Genomic DNA, 20,702 nt, shown 5'->3' with positions numbered 1-20,702 from the left:
CCCCCTCCACCATGTTGGGTGGGGCAGGGGACAACCTCCACCCTCCTCCTCCTCCTCTCCGAGGCATATCTTCTTTCTCCCAGTATATTCGAAACTTTGTCATTTCCGTTTCCCTGTGTGCCCAGTGCTAAGCTCTGCTTCATGACACGGTTTCCGAGCCTGGGCTCCACCCAGTGCTGAACTCCCTGCCCATGTGGGCATGTCCTTCGTGGAGCAGGTTCCAGAACTGAGGGCCGGGGATCCGCCGCTCTGCCCCATTGGTTCTCAGGACCCTAGCTGTCCTCCATTTGGGATGCTTCTGGCCTCGAGTGGCATTTGTTTTTGCAACACAGTTTCCAGGGAGCCAGGATCTGTCTCCACTGTGTGCTTCCTCACACTGTTTACGGCTGGCGGCTCCAGGATGGTTCGGCTGAGCCTCTAGAAGTTGCATTGTGCTGGCTCCTGGCAGTGGTTTAAAATCCCTTTTCTTCACCACACAGAGGGCTAACTGCTTTGGTTGGCTTCCAGTGCCTTCCCTCCTCTTCCTTTTTGCTCTCTGGCCCAAACTTGTACTTTTTTTCTGACCTATTCCTCTAGACTTTGTCTCTTGGGGTCTCCCATGGCAATGGAAAAAAAAAAAAAAGTCAATCTCGAGTTCATCACAAGCATCCACTGTTGAAACACTCTCATGGCTCCACCCAGGGGATGCCAGCCAGTGGCCACTCTGCCTGCAGGCAGCTCGCCTCTGACGCCTGGGTCTGCTCTCCTCCGGTCGGGAGGGCTCGGCAGAACCTTCCTTGAGCCTACCCCATACATTTTAAAACATACTCCCTAAAGGTCTGAGCAGTCCCCAGACCCCCACCCAAAACGCATGCCAAATCTCAGTATTTGATGTTGATCTTCTGTCCTTGAATTTGCTCAGATCCTCTATGGCCTCTTCAGAGCTGCCAGGCTCATGGGATGGCTTCTAGATCTTAACAGAGTTCCTGTCTGCAGCATGGGCCAACCCCTCAAGAGTGTTCTGGGTCACTTGGCTCCCGGGTGGCTGTGTGTTGGGTTAGGGCAGGGGGAGGGCCGGGGAGGGGGGGTGGTAGGGGGAGGGGGAGGGAGGTTTTGCCTCTTCCCCAAACCTCCACCCTCCCTTTTCAGCAGGGGACTTGCCAGTCTCCTGACACCTCACACCTGAGGACATTCCTCTTCCACAGCTGGTCTCTCTCATTTCCCACTGCTCCTGTTCTGAGAGTAAGATTGTGGCATGTTTTTCAAACCATTCCAGTTCCTTCTGGATCTTCCGACAAACCCTGACTCCCTGGGACACACAGTCCCCAGCACAAGGTTTTGCACAGCCTTGCTAGCTTTGGAGTGTGCAGTGATTTCACTGAGCTGTCTTTCTGTCTCAATGCAAGAAAGTGGCATATTCTCTGAAGGGCCCCGATTCCTTTGACTGCGTTTGTCCATGAACAAACTACCACCCTTCAGTGGGTGCATCCGGGCCTTCAGTCTCCCAGTTCCAGGGGACTAATCCTCCAGAGCTTCTGATGTACTTGGAGGATGCAGGAGGGACCCTCCATAGCCCCTGTGCTAGCAGAACTCATCGGTTACCAGGTTACCACCTCCCTTTGTGCGGCCCAAGGTTCCCACCCAGGTGCACTATGCAGTTGAAAGTGCCTACACGTGACCTACCTGAGAACACCCTGCCCCCACCCCAGCCCAGCCTCAGCAAGCCCCCTGCAGCTGCCTCTGGAACAGGTCAAGGTTCTCTGGAGGCCGGCCTCTGCTCACCAAACCCCAGCGGCCAAGGCTTGCTGAGGCCTCGCTAATTAAAGCGCACAGCTGTGAGCTTGTGACCGCCCCCAAAGCACCAGACCCTGACATGGGACCCTGCTCATGCGGTCGGGGAGGGCCTCTCACCAGGAATTCGACGCCAACCCCTCGACCACTTCCAGCACCAGAGACCGTGGGGAACAACCAAGGCCAGAAGCCGGTGTGGTCCGTAGGAAGCTCCCATGAACACACCGGGCAACTCCCACGCCTTCACTGGTGTGGACTCAAAGCTCAAAGCCAGTGCACAAGATGTTGGGCTTAAGGGGGCCTAAACAGAACACTGTCTTCTTCCAAGTCCCACCTCGGGGCCTCTCTGCGGCTACGGGGGGAGTCCTGGCATGTGCCAGAGGGCAGGCAGCTGCACACTGCGGAGCAGGCCCAGTAGGGCCAAGCTGGGCAGTTCAGGGGTGCAGAGAGGGTCCTGGGGGGTTTCTCCAAGGATGGAAAAACCTCACAGGGAAACGTAAGGAGTTGAGGGGGAAGAGCCCCCTGAACCCTAGCAGGAACACCAGCAGCAAGAAGCTCAGGGAGGCTGGGGGAGGGCCGGGGAGACGGCAGTGAAGTGGGGGCAGCCCTTGGCATGGCCCGCAGTGGGGACAAGGTCTCAGAGGGATACAGCTGTCGGGCGGCACCTCTGTATGGTGTGCCGGCTGTGCTCTTCCCTCTGTTCTGTGTGTGCGCGCAATGATCGAAGTACAACATACACACAGAAAAATGCATAGCAGTTTAACAAATGTAACGCAGACACCTGTGAGAACAGCAAGGAAAAAAAAAATACTGCCGCCCGTGTGCCCACACCAGTCTCTGCCCTCCCTCCTCTCCGGGGACACCACCGTCCTTGACTGTGACTGGAACGGTCTCCTGACCTCCATCACAGCTTCACCCACGAGGCGCCGACGTCTGAACCACGAAGTCTGGCATTCCCTATTTTTGAACTTTAAATAAATGAGTTCATATTACCTGTATCTTGCATCTTTTGTGCAACATCCTATGCTTGTGAGTTTCATCCTTGGTGATCTGTGTAGCCATCGCTTACCTGTTTCGCGGCTGCATAGTATTCCGGCACATAAATATACCACAACTTATTTATCCATTCTATTCTTGGTGGACATTTTGTGTCCAGATACGAGTTTCTTTACAGTATATATACCTAGGAGTGGGACTGTGGGTATATTAATTATAGCCAACGTGATGGGTGGTTAGTGGTATCTTGCGGTGGCCTCCATCACATGTCCCTGTCTTCTACTGAGGTCGAGCACCTTTTCCATTTGGATATTCTGCTTTGTGAAGTGACGGCTAAAGTCCTTTGCTAATTTTTTATTGGGTTGTCTATTGGTTGTCTATTGTAGGAGTTAAAAAAATATATCTTCTGGATATGAGCCCTTTGTCAATCACACGAGTTGCAAAAGCTGGCATGGCTTTTCCTTCTGTTCATGGTGTTTTACTAATATAAGGTCAGAGGTGTCCGTCTTTTCCTTAGTCACGCGTGCTTTGTGTATCTCATTTAAGGAATCAGTAAGATGATGTTCTCTTATATGATCCTTTAAGGTCACTGCAATCTTTTCTTTATGGCTTTTATTTCATGGAGAGCTGATTTGTGTGTGGATATGAAATAGGAATCCAGTTTGATCTTTCTGCCCGTGTGGTGTGGCAGTCACCTGCCAAGCCCCCGTAACTGAACAATGCTTCCCTTCACATAGACCTCAGTGCGGCCTTGATCATATATCAGGCCCTTATATGTGTGGAGAGCTCTGCTTCTGGGATTTCTCTTCTTTCCATTGGTTGGTTGTCTGCCCCCATGCTGATTTCACTTTGCCTTGATTACGGAACTCCGGAACTCAGTAACAAACCTTGTTATGGGGAAAGCAAGTCCTCCCACTTTGTCTTCTTCAAGAAAATGTTTTGGCTCCTATTGGTCCTTTGGATTCACATGTAAATGGTAGAATTGGATTCTCAAATTCCATTGAAATGTGGGCATTTCTAGTGGGACTGTGTTGAGTCATAAACCAGACTGGGGAGAAGTCACGTCGTTACAATAAATGGTCCCTCCATTTTATTTAGCCCTTCAGTGACCCCCAGTGTGTCTGTTTTCTAGAAATCTGTACACCTGCGGTTTATTCCTAGGTATGGGGCAACTTACTCGCTAATTGTTCACGTGTTCCCTTTACCCCACCCCTTCTTTCTTTGTATGTATGAAGTCCTATTCTATCTGATATCTGTAAAGTCATATCTTATTCTGAAAAATGTCCGTTTCTGCATCAATACTCAATGCACGTATTCTAAATATTCTTTGTCTTGCTTGTCTGGTAGATACGTTATTATAGTGACTCCCCATGGGCTCAAGATGTTAAACTTGTATAAATTCACACCCTTCGTGTCCTTCTTTGGCTTTTTTTAAATCCACTCATGATCACTGGCATCCTTCAGTCAACACACAGGTGATCCTTCTCTACACTTTGAAATGGCAATAGAGGGACTGTAAGGACTGAACTCTCTTCTCTGCCTCATAGCTATGTTTTGTTTTGACTGGCGGCAACTCACTAAGGAATCACCCCAACACTGAAGGATTTATTCCTGGAAACAGGGCTCCTTTCCAGAACCTTTCTTGGTACACAACTCTCATTCGTACTTTGCTGTTAGAGGAGGAGCCTTGTGGATGGATGGGGTTCAAAGGCTCAGAGCCACTCACCTCTTGTCATAAAGCATTATGGCCCTGTTTGTGTGTTGTCCCCTGTTTGTGTGTTGTCCGAGAGGGCTAGGGGTTCTAAGTTATGGTCCGAATGCAGAAGGTTGAGGGGAAGCTTCGTCCACCTCTTACCTGGCTGCTTCCTCTTGTCTTTTCTCTTCAGTCTGGCTCCCCAAACAGGACGCTCAGGAGCAATGTCACCTGATCTTCATCAGCCCCACCTTCTGGCTGGTGGATTCATTCACATTCTTCTCCAAAGCTCCGTGCTCCCTGGAAGGGGTCTGGCTCCTGGTTCCCCTTTCCCTCCAGACCCAATGTTGGAGTGGAAGTCTGGGTATTCACCAGAATTTTAAAAAAGAGTCAAAAGGAATTCAATCCAAAGGGTCTTTTCACTTCTCTCTGAACAAGATGGAAATGGCCTTATTTTATAAACCAAGAATATTAGCTTCTGAGTTCTCAGAGAGCAAAAGAGGACACTCACTACCTGAAGTCAAGTGTTGTCCTGGAGAAAACCTGGAAGGTTCTGACAGAGTTCCACGTGATTTTCTTCTTTGTAGAGGTCCTGACGTCACATTGCTTTTTTCCCTATCTTCGAGAAGGTCCAGGACACTTTGAAATTCATACCATCTTTGAGGATCATGTGTTAAAATAACCATTGTAGATGGGCATTGCCTCCCCTGCTGGCGTAAGGGAGGAGGAATCTGGCACCAGCCAGAGTTCCTAATTCATAAGGCAAGTTGAAAACTTTGGAATTTGTTGTAGCTTTTTTGTTTATTGCTGAGAGCATCCATGTGTTGTGAGAACACTTTGTCCACAGCTGAGGTCCTTGTGCTCCTGCAGGCTGTCTAATGGACACAATGGGCAAAGTCCCTCCAAGACAGCAAGACCAGAAAGGTGGACATTTGGCAGGTGGGAAGGCAGGTGGGAGAAACTGAGGGCACTGGGGAGGAGCTGGAGGAGGGAGGGCCCTGGGAGAGTCAGGACAAGATTCCCCTCATTCGCAGACTGCCCCCCAGGTGCCGGGCAGTCTGCAAACAAGCTCCGTCTGTTACAAAGGAAATCCAGCGGACTCATCAGGGAAACAGAGTCAAGAGCTTTTGTACCCAAGTACAAAGCAGATTTCATTTGGACTAAAAGTGGCATTTCATCAGTGGGGTAAGTTGGATAATTTAGCAGACGGTGAGGGGACAGACAGGTAGGTGGCGGCTATAGTGAAGATGGATCAGGGGCACCTGGCTCGCTCAGTCGGTAGAGCATGTGACTCTCAATCTCAGGGTGGTGAGTTCAAGCCCCACCTTGGGCATGGAGCCCACCTGAAGGAAAAAAAAAGATTAAAAAATAGCTGGAGCCATACCTCAGACCTGACACGGGAAATTCCAGAAGCAAAAACGTCAATGTGAAAACAAGTTTACACGACATCTTGAAAGAAACCAGGGAAAATAGTTTGATAATCATGGAATGGGGAAAACCGAGGAATGACATAAATCCCAAGACTAGGCTGATAAGAAATGTGTCTCCTGCGTCGACCCACAGAATCAAAATCCAGATGACAACCTGGGAAAAATATGTGCAATTCATGGCAATGGGTTACTTTCTCTAATATATAAAGAGCTTTAAAACAAACCAAAAAACCAATCCAGTGGGAAAATGGGCTTGAGGATTTGACTTCGTCCCCAGAAAAGGAAAAGGGAATGACTACTGACACCGTGAAAGGAAGCTCAACTTCATAGTAAGAGGCAAATTAAAACCATCTGGCTGGAGAGAAAAGCATTTTCCCCATCAGGTGGCCCAAAGTCAAAACCTGGATTGGGAGAGCCTCCCTCACCCAGCTGGGTGGTGCCAGAAGCCCCAGCTCTAAGCGGGACGTCAGGTCATATTAAAACAGCACCCCCTTGGCCAGACGACTCTACTTCCAGGAGCCTATTCTACAGATATACTTACACATGTTCAGTTCAGTATATCAGAGCTGAGAACAGAAGGCTGGAATCAGCCTAACCGTTCAGGACAGAAACTAGTTGAAAGGAAACGTGGCTGGTCCTAAACAAGGGAATACTGGAGATTCTTCAGGTACTAACATAAATTTTCAAGTGGAAAAAAAAAAAGTAAAGTGCAAAACTAGCCTAGAATATGCTACCACTGGAAGGAGATGTTATGCGTATTTGCTTGCATATGCATAAAATATGGGGGGGGGTGGTTCTGAGAGGCTAATCCTGTGGAGGGAGGGAGTGGGAGGGAGCCTTCTCTTTGGGGATCCTTGGAATGCTTTGAATTTGAGCCGTGTAAAGATATCACTGATTAAAATGAGAATAGAATTAGATACACAGGAAACTGGGTCACTGGGGGCGGGGGGGGGGGGGGATGAAGTCATAGGGGAACAAGGGGGCTGAGACTTCTCACTTGTAGCTTTTGGATTTGGAGTCCTGTCTTCGGTGTCAGACCTATGGGCATATTGAGGCCAGACCCCATTGTTTCGAGATGGGAGACTCAGGCTCCAGGAGCAAGGGGACAGAGCCAATTTCCGAAAACTCACAACTTTTTGGCTCTTATATGTGCCCTTCAAACACAGAAGAGAGGTGGGCTCACTTAACAAGGAGGGGAAATCTGGGCAAATGGCTGGTGGGTCTGCATTGTGCCACACCCCTCCCCTCCCCCTTCACCCTAGTTCTGGAATTCTCCCTGGGAGGCCTGGAGGGTTGGGATCGGGTTGGGCAACCGCTCAGCTGGGAAGGGAGCTGGAGCGGCAAGAGAAAGCTTTACAGAAACACAGTTTGGGGGGCCAACACTTAGTTGCTCAGTGGGGCAAGAAGTCAAGGAAGATAGAAGCCCAGAAACGTTGGAAACCTCCTAATCTCTGGCGGCTGGGGGGGGTCAACTGACCTCCCCCAGAAAACTGCACTCTTTCTACCTACTGCTTTCGAGGCTGCGGGGTAAGCCCCATGGTCTGACCCACCAGCTCCTGTGGCTGGTGGGCCCCTCGGTGTGGGCCGGAGTCCACAGGGAACATTTCAGCTGCATTCCTATTCCTGCAGAGGCCATGTGCCCTGCCCCCTTTCAGCCCTCCCCCCTCCTTCCCCGTGGGCACCTCCAAGCTCTGGATGGGGCCTACCTCGAAGATACCTGCCCACACCCCCTGGTCTTTTCTCTGCCCACCCAAGGAAGGGGCTTCACAATTTATCAAGACCCAAGTACAGGCATAGGCTACCTGCTAACCTTGCCCCTTCCCCTAGCCCTGGCTCCCAAAAGTGGTGGATAGAGGGGAGGTGGCCCTGAGGGCAGGGTTCTCCTGAGGCTGGGGGAGGGAGCAGTGGGGGGTCTGCAATGAAGGCATGTGGGGGTGGGGGTGACAGGATGGGAGGAGACCTGCGTTGCCGGCTCCCCAGAACAGACCAGCTCTGATAGGCTCCTGTGGCATTGGCCCAAAAGTCAGAGCCGGGGGCCGCCGCCTCGCCATGCGCACAGGCTGCTGGGGGATACAGGAAGAGAAACCCCAGCTCACAAGGCCTAGGCCGAAGCAGAGGGGCGTTGGTGTCATCCTGCACTGGGTGGCCTCAGGGAGGGCTTCCTTCCAGAAAGGCATGGCGTGGGGCTCAAAGTGGGCGGACGCGACAGGCATTCCATGCAGAAGGAACAGCACCTGCAAGGTGAGGTCGGAGGCTGTCAGGGCCGGCCTTCTCTCGAAAACAGTGGCTGTGAGGACAGTCAGGTTTTTATTGGCAGATGACATGGTACCACTGGAGGGTTGATGGAGAGCAGGAGGCAGTCTGTGCCCCGCCCCCCATCTGTTCCACACCTCACTTTGAGGTATTATTTGGAAATGAGTTTCTGCAGCCTTTTTCAAGGATGCCCTGGGGCAGCCACTGGGGTTCAAGGAAGGGACAGGCTGCTCAATGGGCACCAGAGCCCACACTTTGGAATAAAGGGGGCTGGCCAGGGCATGACTGGGTTGAGGGGGGGCAGGATATGGCTTGAATGGGATGCAGCGGTAGCCTTTCTCGGCGTAAGGGGCATTGCCGGTCCCAGGGGACTTGGGAGCAGTGGGCAGGGCCAACAAGGGGGTTCCTGACTCACAGATGCCCCACCTTTTCCATGGATTCCAAAGAGCCACTGCCTTGATGCCCCAGCTGGCCTCAGCCTGACACTCCCCGGTTTCTTGGGGGTGGGGTGGGGGCAGCAGGCTGTGCTCAGCCCTCCTGGTTGTGGGCTTCGGTCTTCCCAAACAGAGCGGGAGCCCAGACTGTCTTGTCTGCCCCTTCAGCCCTGGAAGACCCCCATTGCTCATGTGAGACCACAAGGTGAGCCCTAACTGGGAGTACTAGGGATAATGTGTGGCTGAGTCCTGGGAGGTGGCCAGGCCAGCTGGGGTCGATGTCCTCATCTGTGAAATGAGGGAGTTGGGCTCGATACTCGTGGAGACCCGTGCCCCTGCACTCTCCTGACCAGGGATGGTGCAGGATCTGAGAGGCAGACACAAATGGCAGGTCTGCACGCAGCCAGCAGAGGAAAAAGGTTTTGTGTTGGGAGCGGGGGTCACATGGGAGCTGAGGGCTTGTGACAAAGGCCAGGGCTGGGGTGGGAGCAGCAGGTGCTCAGATCCATGAAGGAGGCCCCAGCTCACAAGCCAGGCAGTAGACCTTCTGGCTTTAGCTGGAGCCATGCCACCATCCCCCCCACGCCCAACTCACCAGCCCTTTCACTGAGGGAGCTGGAGCAAGACCCTCAGAGATCTTTGTGGAAGAGGAGCATCCCCTCTCCACCCCCAAAGATGGGCAAACACCTTTCCAGATTCCCTTGAACCGACTTTCCTTCCTCTTTTGAAACGTGACCCCAACCATCACTACTACCGTTCTCTGGAAATAAATCCTTGCTACCTAGGCCTGAGTTGACATGGGGCTGAAGGGGAGACTACCCCCACCCCCACCCCCCAGACCTAAACTGAGAAGCAGAGTAGTCCTTAGGCATCTTGACTAGCAAACTGGTAAGTGAGGATGGGCTAGCTCAGAGGACAAACTGCCAAAAATTCCGTGATGGGAGAGGAGGGAGGGAGGGAGAGAGGGAGTGGATCCCTGTGTGAAGTGCTGGCTGCCTGGGCTGCCTGGGCTCCGTAGCCCTGGGGCCTGGGTTGTTCTGAGGTTGCCATAATCAGAGGACAAGTGTGACTCATCTTCTGCTTCAAGCCTGGGATGGGCAGTGTTGTTCATGGTGATGCCACAGAGGGGACTCATGCAGGGATGGTGGGTGCTGCAGGGGCTAGACCACTGATAGCCATCTCAAGGAAGGAGCCCGTGGCCACTGCCGGCCCCAGGCCTCTCTACACACACAAGGCGGCCCTTGTCACTGCCTGTGGCTCAAAAGGCAGGCCTGTTCCTCACTCCCAATGTCAGAAAGGCAGTAACAGCCTCCAAAGGCTTGCCCCGGCAGCAACCCTTTCCCCAAAGCCCCTCAGCTTTCGAAAGCAAATTCACTTAAATTCAGTGTTTTTAAAAACCCATCTTCCATCTAAGATAAGCTGGCCTACTAGAGGCTGAGCAAGAAAGAGTAAGGGGTCCCAAAGGTGCAGAGCCAGCAGGAGTCCAGAAGTGAGGCCCCCACCTCTCCCGAGACCCCAGGAATGGGGTTCATGTGGCCAGAGGAACCCCCTCCCTGTGCAAGCAGGTGAAATGAACTTCTCCCATAGGCCAGGCAGTGCAGGAAGGGTTGAGCTGGTCCTCCCTGGCTGACCTGGGCCAGCTTCAGGCACATGAATTCCCAGGGCTAGTGGCTGGGGCTCACTTGGAAGGAGTTGCTGCCAGGGCGCATGGAGCCTCTCACACTGCAGGCCACCGAGGCATTCTAGCGCAAAGGCACCTGGCTCTGGGAAGTGGCAAGGCAGCTGAGGCTCCTACAGCCCAAGTGTGGGCATAGAATTGCCCACTGCCCTATCCGTCACCCCCATAGGGGAGCCCGTGCCCTTGGCTGGAGGGCCCTTGGACCAGTTAGACTCTAGGCACATTGTGCCTTGATACTGATTTTGTTGTTGACAGTGCCCCCATGGCCAGGACGTTCCGTTGCAGGGTTGACTAACACCTGAAGGCTTTCCAGAGCCACTGTTTGGTAAACATGAATGGCACCAAAACTACAGGTCGCGTGTTGTCTCCAGGAACTGCTGTGGTGGCGACCTGGGTGCCTGAGGAGACCAGAGCCCAGATTCCGGGGCAGACAGGGCAGTATAACCAAGGACTCTGTCTCCTGTGCACTTCCCCACCCCCACTGGAAAACTGTCCCAAAGTTCCAGAACAACGGGACTTTCTAGGTCAAGAAACTAGGGCATCAGCCTAGCAGGGTTTGACCCTGTGGCACACGGGGGAAGGCTTTCTCTCCCAGGGTACCCTTTGCCCATCTGGAAGATGGAGGAAGGTGGGCTGGGAGAAAGGTCCAGACCAGGCGGACTCTCCAACCCCTCAGGCCAATCAGATTTTGATCCCCACCTCTACCTCCCACTCTTTGCCAGCCAGCCGGAGCCCACGTGGTTGCCCTGCCCCTGTGGGCGGGAATGGATTAAACTCTGGGTTCCCGCCAAGGGCGGAATCAGGAACCTGCGCTGGGAGGCCAAAGCCGCAAGCTGAATGGAAGGCTCCGATCTGAGTCTGATTCCTGGGTCTGTGGCCCCGGGCAAGATGCCAATCAAGGCTGGGGCCTCTGATGGGGCAAAACTAGGAGAAAGGACCGTAACAGTAGATTCCAAGGGGGCAACCCTCCCGGCCTCGGTTCCCAGGTCACTGTTCCAGCCCTGCACCCACTCCTCCGAAAACCAAGGAAGCCCGAGGCAGATGCAGCCTCCAAACCGTTTATTTATCCCGACTTGGAGGTGGAGGTCGCTGGGGGGGGCGCGAAGCGGGCACAATATTGCGGGTGGCAGGGCCTGGTGCAGGCGGGTCAGGCAGGCGTGGCCCTCACGCGAAGGTGGAGCCGTTCCAGCCCACGTTGGCCGCGTTCATGTCGTAGTAGTTGATGTAGATCCTGCGGGGCGTGGACGCCAGGCTCAGGGGGGTTGAGGGCCCCCCCACCCGCCCCTCGGGGACCCCCGCCGCCCCACTCACCTATCCGGGCTGACGCGCAGGCGCTCGGCCAGGAGGCCGCACAGCAGCTTGCTGTAGGAGCGGTTCTGCGCGCCTCCGATCTTGCCGATGCTGTGCAGACTGCAGAGCGCGCACGGCTCATTTGAGCCGCCGAAGGCCATGAGCTGGTCTGGGACCACGTGCACCGCGATGTACTGTGGGGAGACGGGGTGCGGTCAGGCGGCCCCGGACAACCCCCCACCTCGTCCCTTCCCCGTCCAGAGCCTCAACCCGGAGTCGCCTCCCCCGCCCCCCAGCCCGGGACCACCTCGTCCGGCCGGCACCCCCTCTCCCTCCCTGTTCGCTCCCGGCAAACCTGGGCCGGCTTGCCGGTGGCCTGCGCCAGCTGCTGAGTGAGCTCGGAGAGGAGCCCGTCCGGCACGGAGGCGCGGGGGACGTTGGTGTTCACCACGAACATCGGCATGCTGGCGGAGAAACGGCGGGGACTGGTGCACAGGAACTAACCGACGCGCGTCCGGTAGCAGCCCGAGAACCTGAGCTACGTGACCGCCGCGCGGTGCCGCCCCCTAGCGCGGCCGCGGCCCCGCCTCCTGTGACGCCACCGCCGGCGGAGGCCCCGCCTCCGTGCGACTGCGGGTCTCTCCCAACTGGTGACGTCACCGCAGGCAGAGGCTCCGCCCCCGTGCGGCCGCAGCCATCCGACTGGTGACGTCATCGCCGACGGAGGAGTCTGCCCCCCCCCCCCCCGCCCCTTGGCGGGACTTTGGGCGTTGGCGTCCCGGCCCCATGCACCCTCTGAAAGCCGTTCTCCCCGTGGCGGCCAGAAATCTGCTTGTCTTTCGTTTCTTTGTTAGTCCTTTCATTTAGTCACTGATGTTTACTCGGCCGTGTGTGTGTGTGTGTGTGTGTGTGTGTGTGTGTGTGTGTGAGAGAGAGAGAGAGAGAGATGGGGAGAGGTAGTCCTTGCTGCAGGCAGAAGGGGGGCATCCAAGGTAGAGTCAGAGTCAGAGTCACTATCCAGGTGCCTTCCCTGCACCTTGCTCTTTAAGGTGAGTGAGGACGCTGGGAGATGCCGAGGCTTAGACAGGGCTCCATAGGCCAGAGGTGGTCAGCAACTCAGTCTCAGAGCCCACCCCCAAGCCCCTGCTCCCCTGAACAACTTCTCTGCAGTTCTGCGAGCTTTTGCTCCTCAGGGAAGCGTCACCCTAGTTAAGTCCTGTAGGGATGCCCTTCCTGAGAGTCCTTAGAGAATTCTTTCTGTCTTTTCCACTAATGGTAAGCTCAGGGGGCATCTAGTGGGTGCCAAGCATACAAGAGACACAGACTAAATATTGGCTGAATGAACGAATGGGTGAATGAAGATAGCCATGACCCGGCAGGAAGAGGAGAGAGCAGTGGCTGGATTGGGGCCCTGGCCATGCCTGCAGGCCTTGCCATCACTGGGCAGAAGGGCCTGTGGCTAAGCGGCCACCCACTCCCCCTCTGAGGAGCCCCGCTGGTCAGGGTGCTGTGCTGGGGAGCAGATCTCTCTCGGGTTCTGGAGGGGGCACAGAGCTCTCCTTGGCACCTGGCAGGTGCTATCTGGTTAAGGGGGCACAGCACACACTGGCCTTGACTGTGGCCATGTGATACAGCAAGGACACTCGTGCCTGTGGGACCAGCCAGCATCCAATCAAGTAGGTCCCATGGCCCGGTTGTGCAAATAACCTGCAAGTGTTGCTTCCTCCGGCTGGGCCCCAGGCTACCTCCCTCCTCACTCTCACACCTTGCGCCCAGGGCTCGCTTACCATTGATGGACTGATGCACTCCATGCCTTGTCTACAGCCCGGGGCCCTCCTCCGAGTTCAGTAGCCAATTCGGCACTTCCTGTCCCCTGTGTGCAAATCCAAGTGTGTGACTTTTCTTCCCACACCTGTTGGCCTGCCAGTGAAATGTGCTTCCCCCCACTGTCACCCTTAACCTCCCTTCTCTGCCCCCCCCACCCCGATCCCAGCCCCTCCCACCACCACCACCTTAGTTTAAGCTAGCTGGCTTCATCTTTGGCCTAGCATGGACTCTGATAACACCATGGTGGACTGCTCTTCCTGGGGGAGGAGTCTATTTCTCTGCCCCCCTGGCAGCGGATCTGGCCATATGACTTGCCTGGCCCAATGGAATGTGAACAGAAGGGACAAGAGTGACTCCAGGCAGAAGATTCAAGAGCCAGCACCTGGTTCTCTGAGATGGTGGAATGTGCCGAGATGGATCCAAACGAGCAAACATGGGCGATGCCCCAGTAGGTGAGCCACTGCAAATTTCGGGTTGTTTCTTTAGCCTAGGGCAGTCTTCCCTGATCCAGACAGCCTCCGAGCTATTTACCATTTACTCTGACCCTCCCCAGTAGCAGTCAGTGCCATCTTTCTAGAAGGGCATCTGGGGAGGTGATCTCATTCCCCGTCCCACCCCTTACTAGCGTGGACGCCTCACTAACCTGTCTGAGACTCAGTTTCCCCACCTGTAATTTAAGGATGATAGTGTCTGCCTTACAGAGGAGTGTTGTGAGGACCACGTGGCCTAAATACTGATGAGAGTCCCCACTGATACGGGAGGTGGTACTGCCACAATGCCCTGGGTAAGCAGTTCCCCACCCCACGTCTAGCAGCACCCTCCCTTGTTCCCTGAGTCTTGTGCACTGTCCTTCAGTACCATGCTCCTGGCTCTTGGCTCTTGCATTGGTCCTGAAATGCAGTTTGCATTCACTTTCCCTCACCTGCCTCAGTTCCTTGGGAAAGCCCCAGAGCTTCAGGCTGTAATGTGGTCCTGTAACGTGCCCAGCACCTCTCCTGTCCTTCAAGGCCATCACCACATTTCTATTTGTGAGTTAGTGTTTCCTTGCTGGATGGTTAAGCTCCATAAGAGAGGGGACTGTCTCTTTTCGGCCATTGCTGTATGCCCACCTCCTGGCTCGTTGCCTCAGTGGTAGGCAGAAGGCCTCCAAAGATGTCCACGCTCTAATCCCTGGAACCTGTGAATATGTTACGTTACGTGGCAAAAGGCACTACACAGATGTAATTAGAGTTATAGACCTTAAGATAGGGGGATCATCATGGATTATCTGGGTGGGCCCAATGTAATCACATGAGCCCTTAAAAGCAGAGAATTTTCTCCAGCTAGACTCTCGGTGAGATGCGGCAGAAGGGGAAGTGGACTCAAAGCAGGAGAAGGACTCAATGTACCATTACTGGTTCTGAAGATAAGGGGGCCAGGAGCCTCAGCGGTACGACCACAAGGAACTGAATTCTGCTAACGACCTGAATGAACTTGGAAGTGGGTTCTTCCCTAGTTGACTTAGAGACATCTTGACTTCAGCCATACAAGACCCTAAGCAGAAGACCCGGTCACTTGATGATGGACTTCTGACTCAAAAAAACTGTGAGATAATAAATCTGTGTTGTTTTAAGCTGCTAAGTTTGTGGTCGTTTGTTCTAGGAGCAATAGAAAGGTAATACACTTGGCCCCGATAGGGGCTCGATAATTATGTGCTGAACAGCAGGACGTGTGCACAGGGCGGTGTTGGCAGGCTGACCTGCCTGGAATCCTCTCTGAATTCATCCTCACTGACAGTGACTGTCTGGTTAGAACATTCGCTGCCCCTGGCAACCAGGCATAGCCACATGAAGCTCATGCAATGTGTGGGGTTTGTGGAGAAGCAGCTGCTTTGCTGATGGAGGCAGGGTTGCGCCTCTTTCCCTCTGCCCCCACCCCAGAACTTGGACATGACCCCCAGGTGCGCAGCAAATGTCAGGCAACACTGAGCTGGAAAAACCCCGGGGCGAGGGAGCAGGAAGTGGCAGCCCAGCGGAGCCTGGGGCTCTGACAGCTCTGCCCAGCCCCTTCGGCTGCCTTTCAGTCACAATAGAAAAAGGAGCCCCTCTCTACTCAGAGCACTGCTGGTCAGGGTTTGTGTCATTCACAGCCCCACTGCAGGTCCTGGCTGCTGCTGAGGGCTTCCTGAGTGGCCACGTTCAGTGGCACGGCAGACATTCTTACTGCAAGCGTCCTTGTTGCAAGCATTTCCGTGGCAAACAGCCACATGACTGGCCATAAGGCAGTGTTGCCATAAAAGATAAAATCAAGAAACGTAAAAGAGGGACATTCAGCAAAAAGGACCTAATGAAACATGGAAAACAATTACCAAGACTTTGCTGAGAAATGTAAAATATTTGAATACATTTAAAATGGGTGGAGGGGGAGGCGCCTGGGCGGCTCCATCGGTTAAGCATCTGCCTTTGGCTCAGGTCATGATCTCAGGGTCCTGGGATCTAGTCCCACATCGGGCTGCCTGCTCGGCGGGAAGCCTGCTTCTCCCTCTCCCACTCCCCCTGCTTGTGTTCCCTCTCTCGCTGCGTCTCTGTCAAACAAATAAAATCTTTAAAATAAAAAAATAAAATAAATAAAACGGGTGGAGATTCTGTGCAAATAACTGGTTTTGTTTTGTGGATTGTACCTATGCACTTGTTTTCAAAATCTAGTATTACGCATTTTTTTGGTCTTATTTTTATTCATCTCGTATCACATTTTTTTCTTTTTTTTGCTAAACTTTCTTCCTTCATTAAGAGAGGCGCCTGGGTGGCTCAGTTGGTTAAGCGACTGCCTTCAGCTCAGGTCATGATCCTAGAGTTCCGGGATCGAGTCCCAAGTCGGCTCCCCGCTCTGCGGGGAGTCTGCTTCTCCCTTTGGTCTTCCCCCCTCTCATGCTCTGTCTCTCTCTCAAATAAATTAAAAATAAATAAATAAATAAATACGCATCCTAGTGTTTGGAAACAGGTATCTCTCTCTTTAGAATCAATAGAGCGATTCAACACTTCCATACAACACCCATTGCTCATCGCAAGTGCACTTCTTAATCCCTATCACCTATTTCACCCATCCCCCACCTACCTCCCCTTCTGGTAACCATCAGTTTGTTCTCTATGGTTAGGAGTCTGTTTCTTGGTTTCTCTCTTTTTTCCCCCATTTGTTCATTTGTTTCTTACATTCCACATATGAATGAAATCATATGGTATTTGTCTGACTTACTTCCCTTAGCATAATACCCTCTAGTTCTATCCACATCCTTGCAAATGGCAAGATTTCATTCTTTTTGATGGCGAGTAATATTCCATTGTATATATATACCACATCTTTATCCATTTGTCAGTCGAAGGACACTTGGGCTGCTTTCACAATTTGGCTGTTGTAGATAATGTTGTTATAAACATAGGGGTGCATGTATCCCTTTGAATTAATGTTTTTGTATTTTTTGGGTAAATACCCAGTAGTGTGATTACTGGATTGTAAGGTAGTTCTATTTTTATTTATTTATTTTTAGTCTTAGTTTAGTTTTAGTTGGTTTTGTTTGGTTTTGTTTTACATTGTAAAAGCTTCTACACTGTTATTTGGTTTTGGCGGATTGTCACACGTCCATTGATAGCCGTTCCATAGTTCTATGGGAAATGTTGGTTCAATACTCTGCCCCACCGTATAGACCATCATGAGGGCTAAGATTTATGTAATATGCAAACGGGAGGACTGTGTCAATGGAGCATTGAAACCAAACTGTCCACCAGTTGATGAAACCAAAGAACTCAACCAGTTATTTATTTTTTTTAATCTTTTACGGCAAAACTGTCTCACAGCCAATTATGTGGCAAAATGCTTGCAGCAAAGAAGCTTGCAGGAAAACTACCTAGAACTGTCCAGTGGGTAAGAGATGCTGGGCACAGAAGTGGGACGGAAGAAAACCTCCCAAAGAAGGGAAAGGCCAGCTGGATAAGGGGGAATATGGCCCACGTGAGCACCCAGCAGACCCTGAAAGCAGGGAACATCTCAGGGACGGGATCTGAGTTATGGAGCTGGAAGGAGGGTCTGGGGAGGAGAGAGGGCTGCTGGTACCCCACTGGGGGGCCACCTGCTCTTCCCCTTGCTGCCTCCCCCTCCCCCCACGTGGCAGCCCCTGTCCATGGGCAGTCCACTCTTCCATTGGCTCCCACCAGCTTCGGTTCCCTCAGCATCCCTCCCTCGGTCACTCAAGGCTCATCACCTCTACAGCAAGAACTGAGCCGGCCCTGAGCCCTCAACTGTCCCCGTGCCCTTGTTCATTGAATGTGGTAACTTGGCAGCACAGACAAGCAAACACAATTGTCGCCCCTTCTAGTCATAGTGGAAAAAGACCTGGGGTGTCATCACGCCCACTGGTGATGGTGTACCTAAAGGTACAGGATTGCAAAGAGGGCTGTCTGCCAGGAGACCACCACATTGCAAAGGAGGGGCCTAGGCGTGGTGGGGGAGCCCACAGTCACGGCCACCTAACCCCCACAGGACCCTGAAACATGGTTCAGAGCAGGTGATCTGGGTGCAGTCACTTAAACGCTCTGAGCCTCAGTTCCAGAACAGGGCGGGGGCGGGGGCGGGGGGTTCGGGTGGTAATTCCTTTCCCATTGACTTGTGTGAAGGCTAACGGAGCTGAAAGGACAAGTGCAAAGTCCCTGACTTACAGTAGGGGCTCAGTAAATGCTACCTGGACTTACTGTATTGTAACCGAGTGTCCTGGAGCAGGAAATGAGCTAATAGGTCTGAACCCCAGTGGCGGGCCTGCACAGAGAGGGTGACTGTGCTTTCCTTCCATGGTGTCCCACGTCCTGTCCTCACCTGCTCCTACCTTCAGGGGATCCCCTCAAAGCCGAGGCCAGGCTTTTCAGGAGCCCCCAGGGCACAAACCTGCCCACATTGCCACACTGGAGGTGACCGTGGTGCAGCCCGGCTCAGACCCACATCCTCGAGAGCTCACAGCAGCCAACAAAGGTGGTGTCCTGGGCTTCTCGGAAATCCTCACCTCCCAGAAGGGACATAAGTCTGCGCCTTAGAGGGGTGGGCACCTCAGAGAGTGTGGGGCCACTGGTCATTGGAGTGTCGTGGGAAGAGACCACTGGAGGGTCTGGCACCCTCTGATTGCAGGATAAATTCTCTATCTGGCCTTCAGGGCCCCTCACCTTATCTCAGAGCTCTTCTCCCCCATGGATGCTGGGCATCCCCTCCTGCACCTCTGCTCGGTCCCGGGCTTTCCTATCTCCATCCAGCAGCAGCCATGGCCCCCAGGAAGCCTTCTTGACACCTCCAGCTGGAAACCCACCCCTCTCTAGGCCTCATCACCCTGGGCCTCTGTGGATGCATTTTCATGGTCTGCCTCCAAAGAAAACTGTGGGGGTGGGGGTGGGGGGGGTGAGTGTGTGTGTGTGTGTGTCTGCAAATTTGGCACCTGCCCCTGGAATTTTGCTCCACTCCCAGAGCCTCGGTTGTGGGACCTGGGCTCCCCTTCAGTATCCTCGTCCTTCTTTGGGTGTCCCTTACCTTCCTTTCCTGCTGCCTACAGAATGGAGCCACGGAACCCGTGGCACATGACTCTGACCTCCTGCAGGCTCTGTGGTGAAGGGCCACGCTGTGGGCTGCCTCCCCACCTGCCTCTGCAGAGCCTGAGCTGTGGCCGCGTGGCCTCCTTGGCCTCCACGCCCTGCCACTGGTCCTGGCCCCACCCTTAGGGCTGGCTGAAGCCTGATTCCACTACTAATCCACAGTGTCACCTTGGCCCCCTCAGGTGGCTTTTGGCCCTCCTCCACAGAATGGGATCAGGGAGCCAAACAGCCAAGGCAGCGGAAGCAGGGTGGTGCCCCCCCCACCCCATCAAGACCACCCAGGTGCAGTCCTGGCCCGCCACCTAGTGGTGTGACCTCGGACCTTAGACAAGCCACGGCCTTCGTGTGCCTCTCTTCTCCTGTGTAAAACAAGGAAATTAAAGGTACTTATTTCTGGGGCGCCTGGGCAGCTCAGTCAGTTAAGCGTCTGCCTTCAGCTCAGGTCCCATGGTCCTGGAATCGATCCCCTGCATTGGGCTCCCTGCTCAGCTCTGCTCCTCCCCCTGCTTGTGCTCTCTCTCTCAAATAAATAAATTTTTCTTTAAAGATTTTATTTATTTATTCATGAGAGACAGAGAGAGAGAGGCAAAGGAAGAAGCGGGCTCCCCAAGGAGCAGGGAGCCCAATGTGGGGCTTGATCCCAGGACCCCAGGATCATGACCTGAGCCGAAGGCAGATGCTTAACCATCTGAGCCACACAGGCGCCCATGTGAGACTGACTTTCTTCTAGGGGAGGGTCACCGCTCCTCCCAACGCTGGTGCCGCCCGAGGACAGGGACAGTGGTGGACACCTTGGGATGTAGTGGGTCCTAAGAGAAGATGGATACACTGAAGGAATCAATGAAATCAATAAACGATTCAGCTGAGGTATGGAGAGGACCACCTGTGTCCTATCAAGAGGGAACCGATTGTCAGGGTCGGGAGAGGAGTGGGTGAGGGCGAACACAGAATCAGATGCAGCCCTTTGGAAGCCGTGCGGTCCTGACCCTTGTGAGCAGTGCATGGGGCCCAGTAGCCAGGTTTGCTGGCCCAGCCTCTCCCTGGGAAGCTGAGGTTCAAAATCCAGGTAACTAGGGACGCCTAGGTGGCTCAGTTGGTTAAGCGTCTGCCTTCTGCTCAGGTCATGATCCCAGGGTCCTGGGATCGAGTCCCGTATCGGGCTCCCTGCTCGGCGGGAAGCCTGCTTCTCCCTCTCCCTCTGCCTGCAGCTCCTCCTGCTTGTGCTTGCTCTCTCTCTCTTCTCTCTCTCTGACAAATAAATAAATAAAGTCTTAAAAAATAATAATAAAAAAAAAATCCAGGTAACTAGCAAGCAAGGGAGTGTGGTGGGTGTGGGCCGGGAGAGGGAGCCAACCTGGTGCTCTGGAGGAGGGGAGAAGCCACACTGTATCTGGGGTCGGGCAGGTGAGTCAGAGCTGGGGGGCTTTTGGCTGTGGAGGAGAGCATTTCAGGGGGATGTGGGGACTGACAGACACCAGTAGACAGGGATTTGAAGGGGCCAGCTGGTAGGACCACTCCATCAAGAATGGTCTGGGGGCCCAAATCAGGGATTCACCCACCAGGCAGGCCTCGGTGTCTCTGCAGTCAGGGAGGACATAGCGTGGGCTCTCAGGGAGCAGGGGCAGGGAGGCAAGCTGGAGTACCACTCCCAGGGAGCAGAGCCCAGGCCCATAGGTCACCCAGGAGCTCCCTGGGGAGGCAGAGGAGAGTCCAGGCCAGATGCATCCT

The 20,702-nt window shown here is 53.8% G+C and overlaps 1 protein-coding gene across 1 annotated transcript; it reads right to left on the bottom strand.

Moving 5' to 3' along the window:
• Positions 1 to 11,298: 11,298 nt before the first annotated feature.
• On the bottom strand, positions 11,299 to 12,124 carry MIF (macrophage migration inhibitory factor). The gene is made up of 3 exons (XM_045886416.3): positions 11,900 to 12,124; positions 11,566 to 11,738; positions 11,299 to 11,485 (listed from the first exon to the last, which is right to left on the bottom strand). Exons 1-3 carry the CDS (start codon positions 12,005 to 12,007, stop codon positions 11,419 to 11,421), a joined length of 348 nt encoding a protein of 115 aa, XP_045742372.1. The 5' UTR covers positions 12,008 to 12,124; the 3' UTR covers positions 11,299 to 11,418.
• Positions 12,125 to 20,702: the final 8,578 nt, after the last annotated feature.

The sequence above is a fragment of the Mirounga angustirostris genome, unplaced genomic scaffold (genome assembly GCF_029215605.1).
Source record: "Mirounga angustirostris isolate CCGP_5_RB_7025 unplaced genomic scaffold, mMirAng1.0.hap1 SCAF_14, whole genome shotgun sequence".
Lineage (NCBI taxonomy): Eukaryota > Metazoa > Chordata > Mammalia > Carnivora > Phocidae > Mirounga > Mirounga angustirostris.
This window is presented reverse-complemented; position numbering and strand designations above follow the sequence as displayed.